General features: G+C 38.9%; 1 protein-coding gene across 1 annotated transcript in view; it reads right to left on the minus strand.

Moving 5' to 3' along the window:
• Positions 1-12,778, minus strand: part of ZBTB11 (zinc finger and BTB domain containing 11) — a 31,878-nt gene that overhangs the window by 17,587 nt on the left and 1,513 nt on the right. Inside the window, exons 2-4 of the mRNA XM_067546171.1 lie at positions 5,482-5,717; positions 4,731-4,962; positions 2,724-3,556 (exon numbers count right to left, since the gene is read on the minus strand). Coding sequence (XP_067402272.1) covers positions 2,724-3,556; positions 4,731-4,962; positions 5,482-5,717 — 1,301 coding nt within the window. The remainder of the gene's footprint in view (positions 1-2,723; positions 3,557-4,730; positions 4,963-5,481; positions 5,718-12,778) is intronic.

Here is a 12,778-nt window from a genome sequence, read left to right on the forward strand (position 1 = left end):
TTTGGATTGTTTAACTTTTGAATATTAAGATTTGTTTTCAAAGTTACAGATTTTAACAAGGTTCTTTTTGTTTAAGGTTAGAGTACTTCCAGCTTTCCTGGAGATTTTTTGTTAATGAATAAATTATAGGCAGAGCTGGCAATGACACCTACAGCTACGTAATCTTAACTCTTTTATTGTAAAACGCACAGTAGTTGCTTCTAACTGCCCAATTTTGAACTTCCAGGCTGAAATTTTCCATGCTGTTTCTGCCTCAGGCTAGACTAAATTTCAACTGAACTGCTTTTGCTATTTCCAAGAATGATGTTAAGGAAAGAAAAAACATTGTTATGCCTCTGTTAAAAAATTCTTACAACTGTTTTGTTGATAAACTTTCATGCCTCCATGCTTTGTAGCAGGGACTTTAAAAATTCACAGGGAATCAATTGCCCTGGTTTCAGGGATGTACATTTTGTTATTCATGTGAAAGTCCATCCAAATGTGGCCAAATTGTAAGTCTCTGAAAATCAGTTTGCACATGGGCAGATAAGACTATTGGAGCTTGGCTGCAAAGTTCTCCAAATAGTCCATCTGTACTGCTTCATCCCCACAGACCTCCATGACAACCACAACGAGTTTACTCCCGAACTCTGAAGGACTTTTTCTGCAATTGCTCCTTCTGGCTGCTCCTGTACCACCATCTCAGAGAGAAGTGAAACTCTCTCCTATGCTCTCAAAATGTTCTCCAGCCTGACGCCCAGCAGTGCAGAGGAAGCAGCATAATTCAAATGCAAAGGGGCAAGCAATAGGTGGGGGTAGGGGAAGAGAGAGAAGAAAGGGATCCAGGCATAGTCCTGGAGACGAAAGGAGCAGAAAGTGAGTAGGGACAGTTTTTTGTTCTTGGGGTTTTTTTTGGGAGGGGGAGTAGGCATTGGGAGAAGAAACCAAGGACAGAAAGGTCTGTATCAACTAAACAGCACTCACCTGTAGAGCCTGGAATCTTGAGTTTTAATATTCCTCTGCTGTCAGTAAATAACTGTGAAACCCACTGGCAAAGTATGGCTGGTGCCTCAAGAAGAACAACAGCCTCCTACTGCTACCTCCACAGTTATTCTGCTAGCTCAAGTGGCAGAAGTCTGTTCTGTGGATCTTAAGGTTCCAATTCTACTGATGACCCCCATGGGGGTCACATTATGGTTCCATCTGATGGAATTTATTTTTTCAGTTTGCTCTTTTTAAACACTTAGGCACTCATGTACAAAAATGTCTATATTAAAAGTGTGTTAAAAGGATGCAAACTAAAACACTAAAGTTAGGAAAAAGCACAATTAAAGTTGCACATGCAACCTTAATTTGGCCCCTTTGTGTATATGCAATTTTGATAGTCTTTAATTAATTATATGATCACATAGGTTTTTTCCCCCAACAGAACCCTGCCTCATTCAGTGCACAGGACAGACTGCTTAGAAAACAAATCAGTGCTACATAATGAACAAAACTATTGTCGGTATGACCCTCCATTTGTTGCAGAAGTTGGAAAGCTGAATAGTGGATGTCGCACAGAACTGAAGGAAAAGAGGATGGTCTCATGGTTAAGGCAAATGAATGTTGCATGAAGAATTGGATTCTATCCCTGCCTCAGCCCGTTTCTGTGTGATGCTTAAATCACTTAAACCAAATGTGTCACAAGTTTTCACTGTCTTATTTGCTGGATGATTAACTTGACACAAATGGGGCCACATTTGCAAAAAAGCTTAGTATTCACAGTTGCAACTGAAGTCAATGGGAACTATGCGTGAACATATGAAAAGTCTGGAAAAAAAAAATCAATCCCTAAGTGTCAAGTGATGCATTCAAAATTAGGCGACACTTTTGATTGTGTTGGCTTTAACCTCTGCGGCTTAGTTCCCAACTGTTATAAGGGGATAATATCACCACTTCACATCCATCCTGCACACTTAGAGAGGCAGTGGGTCCTGTGAAGATGAATAGCATGTGATTATGTAATTAAAGACTATCATAATATATACACACAAAGAGGCTGAATTAAGGTTGCCCAAACAACCTTAGCTTTATCATTTCCTAAAATGAGTGCTCAATTCTGCAGCCTTAGAGGTTCTTAACAAAATTTCTTATATAATCCATAAGTAGAGCGGTCCCAATCTGCAAGCTTAATGGTGAAGCTGACAATGCTCTGATTTAGGGCCACATTTAAGACCCTGTATTGTCAGTGATTTGACTGACCGTCTCTGATTTTTTCCCTCCTAAAACATACTTTATTTTCAAGCCTCCAAAATTGGGAGACTCATTGGCAAAATGGTCAGATGTATTTAAATAGCTGGGTTTCCCCACCCTCATACACACACACTCCATTTAAAACATCTCCGTTTTTAAACTTTAGATGAACGCCTTCAATTATGGCATAAAAAGCACCAAAAATTACTCAAACTGAGCTAAATATTTTGAGCATATAAAATACATACGCCTATGTGCTGGAGCACCAGTAAATCTAAGATAACCAGGCTGCAAGAAGTTTGGATATTGGTTGCTTTCACATAAATATCTGTCACATGTATGAGCAATTATTTTTATCTGTGCTAATGTTGTATTAACATTAGCAAATATTTATCTGTACAAGGTGTTGCTTAGAAGTTAAGCGCATTTTTTACATTATTTTGAAAACAAAGGAGATTTTTCTCCACTGAAAACTAGATTATGGGACTAAGCAAAGATATTTCTCATACCTGCTGAATTGCTGATTTGGGATTTGTCTTCCTATTCTGTAGCTTTTTCTCAATTCCCCTGTGCAATCTGATATATCCACCCTCACTAACAGAGCGCTGACGAAGTTTGCTTTTATAAGTATCATCTTGGCTGCAGACTATGCTCTCAGGTTGTGACACTGGAGTGCCCTGTGCCTTACATGGCCTGCCACGTTTTTGCGTAAGTGCTTCTAAAGACTCTTCCAAAGCAATTCCCGCATTTGCTGTGCTGCTCTCATTTTGATTGGCCTCAACTTCTGTCGGAGAGCATGTTTCCATGTCCTCTGCCACTGGAGGCTCAGACTGCATGACAGAAACAACATTATTTGCAATGCTCTCTATCATTTCTATTTTTATTTCATTTCCAGTTGTTTCAGTATACACAGATTGTACAGTAGGCTCTGAAAGACTATCAGTTATATCCTCTGAAGGCTCTGAAGTCTGAGGATCAGACTGTTGTGCTACTGCCTCCTCTTTTCCAGAACCAGGAGATGTTCCATTCACAGTTGCTACTACTTCACTGTTTACCACTTCTGTAGGTAAAGGCTGTTCAACACTATCCACAGGCGGCGTTTCAACTGCATTCTGCTCCGGTAAACTCTGTGTAGATTCTACAGTGTGAATATCTCCCTTTTGGTAAACTGTGATTTGTTTGTCTTCCATCTGTTTGTGCACATTTTCACAGATTTCCAAGACCTCTGACATGAAGAGATGCCGGGCTAGCATGGCAACTTCTGCCATGCTGCAGAAGTCAAAAGTTAACACTGAGGTATAAGCAAATTCCAGTAAAGGGAGGAAACTTGTCTTGCAAAAACCTGTATGGAAGAATACAAAAAGTGAGATTATACAAAACCTTAAATAACAATCATCAAATTATTCCAAGATTGGACAATCCATAATGGTCACTCCTTGATTTGGATGAGTCTCGACTTTAGAGTAACATCTATCAGCTAACTGATGCAGCAACTGCATACGGTTTCAGTCAGCATCACATGTGCAGAAGTGCATAGAAGCCTGCAGAGTCAAACACACTAGGATCACAATATTAAATACAACTGAGGCAGCTCCTCAGTTATTTTTTTTTAAAACTGCTTCTAAATAAAGCACGGCACTGCTACCCTTTCTGAAATAGAAATCTTGGCCCTAAATAAATTGGTATCTTCTTGCTACTCCTGCATTAAGGAAAAAGTGTAGGAGAAGTAAGATAAAAATTGATACAGCGCAGGTTGAGAGGAAGAGAAGAGAAAGAGAAAAGTGAAAGTGGTTCAAGAGATATATACATTTTAAAATAAGTTTTCACTATAATTTTCCACCCACAATTATGAGAACCACTGAAACTTACCTTTGGGTATCTTCTGGACTATCATGCTAAAAGTCAATTTGTTCATCCATCTAAACTATAGAAGGATAGGAATTGGAGAGGAAACAAGAAGAGAGGCCAGTACTAGAAGACCAACATACCAAGCACACACCCATATACTAAAGTACAATAACTTCCATCATGAAAAGACAGTTTTTGAGACTTTATTAATATTCCCCTGGCTTCAAGAGACCTGAAAGGGAGGTTTGCTGCTGCCTATACTTGTATAACATGGCCACTTGACCAACAGTGTTTGCTCAGTCAAAAGGACTCTTTCAGAAAACAATGAACATTCTTTTATATATTCAGACATTTGATTATCTTCACTACTTTTAAAGTCAGTGAACTAATATGAAGCATGAACACAATTAAGCAGATTAAAAAATAGTTTTTCAAAGGTAACACAAGAATTACTGGGTGAAATTCTATGGGCTGTCTGACCTTTTGAATAACACTATGATCACAGTGGTTTCTTCTAGCATTAAAATCCAAAATGTCCACAAAGTTTCTAAATCAAGAAGTGAGCTCAAATGCTCAATCCTGTTAAATAATCAGAAGCTACTATACCAAATTCACTAAACCTTACTTAACATTTTCTGCTTAAAATCTTTTGAAGCTAGTCTATTTACCTGAAAGATCCACTACCGCTTCATGACTGGAGACAGCTCCCTTTTCGATGAAAAGCTCTCGGAAGTACTCACTGTTGGCTGCCAAAACAGATTTGTGTGCTTTATACTCTTCTCCTTCAATCAGCAGAGTAACATCACAGAACTGATTGGAAAGCCTCTGCTGGTTCAGTTGGTTTAAAACTGACAAAGAATGTTTTGAAGAAGACTGCTTCACAAGGCCTTTACTATCAACCTGCCATAAACAAATCAATTACAAAGAGCTGCTTTACATTTATCTTTTTAAGCATTCATATTGAGCACACTAAACCTTTCCTTTTTTCTGGAAAAAAAAGATCAGCTCATCTGAAAAAAGCAAGACTTTTAATTAATTGTTTCAATTTTCTAATACTGTCCCTTTTAGACATTTATTTAAAATTATATATGCACACAATGTGTAAAGAGTCAAAACAATAGAAAAATGCAAAAATGTATAGAAATCAAAAACCTGTGGAATTTTTTTTTAAATTCCTACAAGCACAATCATTTGAAAAACAAAAATGAAGAGTAGGATGACAGAAAAACAAATATTTGGACACCCATGTAATCCAGTTTCTAAATGTTGCACTATGCTCTATTCTACTTGAACATTCAGTGCAATTTAGTATCAGATCATATTGCAATTATACAATAGTAAGAGCTATTATAAATAATAATTTGACTAAGACTGAAATTAACATTTTATAATTTCACAAGTACATAAAATGGTACTTACAAATACAAGCTCATGTTTTGCTATTGGTTTCTTTTTCACAGGTTTTGGTGATGCAGCTGGGACTGATGCAGTGTTACTTAATTCATCATCTGTTTCATTACTGTCTTCATGAGATCTTGCGTCCAGTCCTAGTTCCTCCAGCATTTCAGAAGGATCTGACAGGGATCTAGAACGATCTAGCTTTTCCTGGCACTTACTACATTCTTTAATGTAATCTTTAACTTGTTTAAGAATACCTAAGGAAAAGCATTAATGAAAGTTTCATTAGTTTATGTTAGTCATCCATTTTACATCACACATACGAGAAAGGGCAATCTGATTTTACTGATGTGTTACTTCCATACTACTGGGTATTTATTAGGAGACACAAGACCAATTATTTTTCTATCCTTTCATTCTCTGGCTCACATTTGACTGGGTTTTCCCTATCTATCTAAGTATACATGACTACCATTATTGTATTCCAGCTGTCATCAGGAGAATGAGATGTACAACACCTTTCAGGATTGCCTGTATTATTAGCTACTCAATAGACGCACAGTTTAGAAACATATCTCATGACCATACTGAATTCCCTCTCTTCACACAACCAAACTCCATTTAACCAAGAAGATGAATCACCAAGGTCACTACCAAACCATCATCTCCATGGCAATTCTCCACTCTGTTGCCACACCACCAGACTAGCTCAATACCAGTTTGTAAAGCCAGAAATAGCCCAACAGTTAAAAAATAAATTATCTCTGTAATCTACAAGTCATTTAAACTCAACTTTCCCCATGGAAAAATATCTGGAGCTGGCCTAAAAACCGGAAGGGATGGGAATTCATGAAAATTCATGACAGTTTTTTTGGTTGCCATTTTACATCAATATTGAAATTGCAAAATTTCAGCCAGCTCTAAAAAAATATCACAAACCATATGTCAAGAAGTTTACTCCCTAACTCTCACAGTTTTCACTGGGACAAGAACAGTCTTAGACAATTCTTCAGAACCTTACCTTTTGTAGCCTTTATTTCAGATTAATTTAAGGAAAGAATGTCTTTTGGATAGAACAGCACACTAGCATTTAAATATTCTTGAATTATACTTTCATCTGTCCACAACTCACTGCATTATGACCTTAAACAAGTCACTTAAATGTGATCTGCAAAAGGGGAAACTTTGGGTTTGTGCCTTTTTTAAAATGAGGTATAAAGAAGGTTTGAAAATGGTTGGTTAGCTTTAAACAAAGAAAATGTACATCATTCACTGACAGATGTCAGCTCTGTATATATAAGTTCCATATGCCATCAGTACATATAGTAACATAATACACATCCCACTGCACATCATCATATCTCCCACTGATAAAACACCACATTTACAACTCACAAGCATGCCAATGCCCGACAGACATGTATGTTGCTGATGTCAAAGTTAAGGTTTTATTGCAGTGTGAGGATAAAAAATACAGCACACGACTTGTGTTACTGTGGAAATGTTGGAGGTATATGGCATTTATTTAGAAGTGGAGATGGTCAGTGATATGATGAATGTGATGTGTGAGGTTCAAGGTATATTCAAGAGGATAACTGTAAATTGCCATTTTCATTGCTTTTAAGTGAGTGGATGTTCTTTCCATTTAATCAACCTTAAATGGTTATTAACAGTTCATTCTCAGTGGAAGTACTGAAGATTATTAATTAGATTTATTAGGTCAAACATTCCAGAAGGACTTGTGCATGATTGCTCCTTCCAATCTTATATTAAAGTAGCATCTTATTCTAAAGGATCTTAGCTTTACAAACTATGACACTGTTCCTGCAACTGGCTCTATGCATGTCGACCGGTGTCCACATGGAGACACGTTGAAATTAATAGGGCTCCATGTAAGTTATGGGGTCTGGGTGTAAGCTAGCCCCAATACTTCAACAGCTGCAGCTGAGATAAATTTAAGCACCTGAACTAGCAGTCCCTAGATTTAAATGTCTTCTAGCAGCTGCCAAGGCATTTTCATTACTCAGGCCTGGTCTATGCCTAAAACTTAAGTTGACCTAGTTACACTGCTCAAGGCTGTGAAAAATTTTGTGCCTTGTGTTATGTAGTTTTGTTAGTGTGATATAGTTAGTTTGACCTAACTCAGAGTTAAGGCTGATAGGCAGTTCCTCATATCCTTCCAGAATGTCAAATATATCTACACTTAAAAACCTGTGAGAAATAGGAAATACAGATTCCAGGCATATCCCAGCCAGCCAAATCTAGTGATAGCCACTGAAAAGTAACTATAAACATGCTTCATCCAAACCTGTTCCATAATAAGCAGACAAGAGAAATGACTAAGCATTATTATTTCTATAGTAGTACTACCTAGGAGACTTAGTCATGGACCAGGACCCCATTGTGCTAGGCACTGTACAAACACAGAAAAATAGATGGACCAAGGATTAATGGTGACCAGATATTCAACAAAATATTAACAATAAGGGGGTGTAAGACAAAATCAGGAAAGAACAGGTTAAAGGCTATTTAGAAAAATTGGATATATTCAAGCCGGAAGGGCTAGATGAAATTAATCCCAGGTACTTAAGAAAGTAGCTGAAGCAATATTTGAACTGTTAGCAATTATTTGAACTGTTAGCAATTACCTTTGAGAACTCATGGAGAATGGGTGAGGTCCCAAAGGAGTGGAGTAGGGCAAACATAATATCTATTTTTAAAAAGGGGAACAAAGAGGACCTGGGGAATTATAGACAAGTCAGCCTAACTTTCATAACTTATTCCGGTATCTTTCCAGGTATCAAACAATCAAATTGTAAGCGCATCAAGACAATAAGAGGATTATAAGTAAGGCCCTACTTGAACTGCGGAACAACTGTCAAAAAATTGCAGCTGAGTTGAGCCAAGCCATGGAAAATCGCAGAAAAGTAATAATGGACCTTATTATTTGCGGTAATAAAGGCCATTATTACTTTTCCATGATTTTCCGCTGTCGGGCGCCTGGGGTTGAGCAGTGGCCCCACTATCAGCCGCCCGGGGCTGAATGCGGGAACACAGGGCTCTCACTGTTGGCCTGAGTGCGGGAACATGGGGCTTCCACTGTCAAAATTACAGTGAACGCCTAATATTGCAGAATCCGCAATTCCTGCAACATTGCAAGTTAAGTAGGGCCTTAATTATAAGGAATAGCCAGCATGGATTTGTCAAGAACAGATTATGCCAAACCAAACTGATTTCTTTCTAAGTCCTTTCTTCCTTTCTATTGGCCAACTGGGGAGAGCAGAAGACATATCTTGATTTTAATAACGTTTTTAACACAGTCCCGCATGACACTCTCATAAGCAAACGAGGGAAACGTGGTCTAAGTGAAATTACTGTAAGGTGGGTGCACAACTGGTTGAAAGACTGTACTTAAACAGTAGTTATCAATGGTTCACTGTCAAACTGAATGGGCAAACACAGTGAGGTTCTGCAATGGTCAGTCTTTTGTCTGGTACTATTCAATGTTTTCATTAATGACTTGGATAATGGAGTGGAGAGTATGCCTATAAAATCTGTGGATGACACCAAGCTGAGATGGGTTGCAACCACTCTGAAGGACAGGATTAGAATTCAAAAGAACCTTGACAAACTCAAGAATTGGTCTGAATTCAACAAGATGAAATTCAATAAAGACAAGTGCCAAGTAGTTCACTTAGGAAGGAAAAATCAAATACAGAGCTACAAAATGGAGAATAGCTAGGTAGTAGTACTGTTGAAAAGGTTTGGGGATTACAGTGGATCACAAACTGAATGAGTCAGTGTGCTGCAGTTGCAAAAAGGCTAATATCATTCTTGGGTGTATTTACAGACGTTGTATGTAAGACACGGCAGGTAACGGTCCAGGTCTACTCAGCAGTGGTGAGGCCTCAGTTGCATTACTGTGTCTGGTTCCAGGTGCCACACCTTAGGAAAGATGTGGACAAACAGGAGAGAATCCAGAAAAGAGCAACAAAAATGATAAAAGATTTAGAAAATCTGACTTATGAGAAAAGGTTAATAAAGCTAGACAAGTTCAGTCTTGAGGGAAGGATTATAAAACTACCCATGATGCTGCTACCTATAATTGAACAAAACTTTCAGAAGGCATCCATGGATGTTGTGGAACCTTGGGTGATCCACATGAGAAAGAAATATACGTTAGTGGTGGCTTACTATGACACTCACTGACCCAAGGTTGTGGCTCTGTTCTCCACTGAGGCAGAACATGGCTGATGCGCTGCTAACCATTTTCAGCAACGTGGGTTCCTCGTGAAGTCCTCATTGACCAGGGAATCAACTTTATGTCTGCCCTTCACTAGAGGTTGTGAGCCTCTCCTGAGAATAATCAGCAGTGGAATATATGTCGTCCTTTAGAGAAAGGCTCCCAGAACTCATGGATTTTGCTTGGGAAAATTTAGCTAAGGCCCAGAAGAGACATAACATCTGGTACGATTCCACTGAACATGCCCAGGCATATGGACAAGGGGACAAAAATCTGTTGCTCATTCCTGTGCAGCGAAATAAAATTCAAGATGCCTGGGACACGCCCTTTAAACCAAGGGCTAAAATTAAGGGCTAAGTGAGATAAATTATGTTGTTGAGCTGTGTAAACACTCTGATTGCCAGACAGTATATTGTGTGAACAGGATGAAACCATGTTTCGATATGAAGAAACTGGTCCTGGCAGTATGTGGACAATAGGAGAGGAGTGAGGATCCTCTGGTTAATCAGGTGTCAGAAACAGGGGCCGACCCTTCACTAATCTCCATACCTCTTTCACCACTTGGCCCCTGCACAGCAAGTGCAGATCAGAGGGATGCTGCAAGCTTATAAACACATATTCCCTCGTAAGCCTCACTGCACCACCCACTACTGCTGTTCACTAGGTGAAGATAGGGCCCAGGCTCCAATTAACAGTAGTTCTTCCAGGACCACTGAGAAAATCACACGGAACCTGGAGAAGGAAATCCTAGATGTGCGAGAAACAAGAGTAATTCAGCCTTCATGGCCTCATCCTTTTTGGGTATCAGCACAATGGGTATTGGATTCTTTGTGGATTATACAAAGACTCATGCCTTCACAGTGTTTGATGAATATCCCAAGCCTAGGGCTGATGAGATATTAGACAAGTTGGAGAGGGTGCCTGATAATACAACTGGGTCTTTAGACCATGATGCTAGATTTAAGTCTGTATTTACCACGCCAGTGGGGCTCTGTGTTCCTTGATTTTTCATTTGGCCTCAAGGGATCTCAGATACTTTTCAGTGGCTGAAAAGTGTGCTTTAATAGGAATAAAGTGTCTGTGTTTAAGAAATTCCTTTGCTAAGTCGTATTCTAAGAGATGTATCTAGGCATGTGGGGCCTCAGAAGAGGTGCAACACTGGTTCTGGGTTTCAAGGCAGCCAGACTGCAAGATCCCACTGTCCAAAAATGGTGTCAGACACATGGGGGCTGCACTCGGGAGCGTGCCTGAAACCCAGAGCTAAGAACAGTGAACAGTCACTACCCAGCCTCACAGGACTTAGAAGCACAAAAGACTAGGATTTGGGCCCAGTTACAACAGACTGGTGTCCTTCCAGAGAGGGGGACTGAGCCAGGTTGTGACAGGCTGCATCAGAGGAGCACCTTGACCAAATGACCCCAAATTTGCACCACTAATTCTCTCAGTGGCCAGGATGTGGCATAGGATTTTTAAAATAATCTAAGTACACCAAATAGAGCACTTTGAAGTATCAGTTATTGATAAAAGCACCTTTGCTCCAGGGCAAAAATTTAAAAAGAAACTCCATTGCAGCCTCCAAAGCAGAATGCAGAGTATGAATATGTACAGAAGACTCTCTCAGAAATCTGCCCAGGGCAGGGCTTGAATTCACAGTTGATTTCTATGGCTCAGAGTTGATAGCTGGAGCAAGCTGATGTTCTGAACTATACTGTGACTCTGATGTCAATGTGCCTCTACATTTTTGCCTGCCACAGAGCAGTAGTCCCACAACGCATGCTCAAATCAATCAGGGCAGCCTATTGCCCAAGCTCAAAACACCTAGCATATCTAACTTTAACCTCCCTAAAAGTTAAAGGTATTATATGTTGGTGTACCATTATTTTTTTAAATCTCTGTATTTTTTCCAATTCTAATACATCTTTTTTGAGATGGGGCAATCAGAACTGCATGTATTATACACATTGTGGACATACCACAGCTTTATATAGCAACATTATGATATTTTCTGTCTTATCTATCCCTTTCCTAATGGTTCCCAACATACCGTTACCTTTTTTGATTGCTGCTGCACACTGAACAAGTTTTCAGAGTGCTATCCACTATGACTCCAAGATCTTTCTTGAATGATAACAGCCAATTTAAACTACATTATTTTGTATGTACAGTTGGAAGTATATTTTCCAATGTGCATTACTTTGCATTTATCAACACTGAATTTCATCTGCCATTTTGTAGACCATTCACCCAGTTTTATGAGATCTTCGCAGTCATCTTTGGACTTAACTATCTTGAATAATTTTGTATTATCTGTAAACTTTGCCACCATCATAGTTTACCCATTTCCAGATCATTTATGAATACGTTGAACAGCACTGGTCCAGGTGCAAATTCTTGGAGGATCCTGCTAGTTACTTCTCTCCTCTGTGAAAACTGATCATTTATTCCTAACTCTTTGTTTCCTATCTTCCTTCCCTCTTATCCCATCACCGGCTGCTTTGCTTAAGAGCCTTTGGTCAATGACTTTACCAAAAGTCCTGAAAGTCCAGGGACACTATATCCAGTGGATTCCTCCTTGTTTTTATTTGTTGATCCCCTCAAAGAATTATAATAGATTGATGAGGCATGATTTTCCTTTACAAAAACTGTGTTGATTTTCCCCCCAATATATCACGTTCATTTGTGTGTCTGATAATTCTAGTCTTTATTATAGTTTCAACCTGATATTAAAGTTAGGCTTAATGACCTGTGGAGGATCCCTCTAGAACCTTTTTTTAAAAATTGGTGTTACGCTAGCTATCCTCCAGTCATCTGGTACAGAGGCTGATTTAAACACTAGATTATATACCACTATTAATAGTCCTACAATTTCATATTTGAGTTCCTTCAGAAGTTTTGGATGAATACTATCTGGGTCTGGAGACCTATTACTATTTATCAATTTGTTCCAAAACCTTCTATATCAACACCTCAATCTAAGTCAGTTCCTCAGATCCGTCTAAAAAGAATGGCTCAAGTGTGGGACTCTCCCTCACATCCTCTGTGACAAAAACCAATGCAAAAACGCTGCTCTAGAAT

This window comes from Emydura macquarii, unplaced genomic scaffold (genome assembly GCF_026122565.2).
Source record: "Emydura macquarii macquarii isolate MOO-44397 ecotype Brisbane River unplaced genomic scaffold, CSIRO-AGI_Emac_v2 contig_1119, whole genome shotgun sequence".
NCBI lineage: Eukaryota > Metazoa > Chordata > Testudines > Chelidae > Emydura > Emydura macquarii.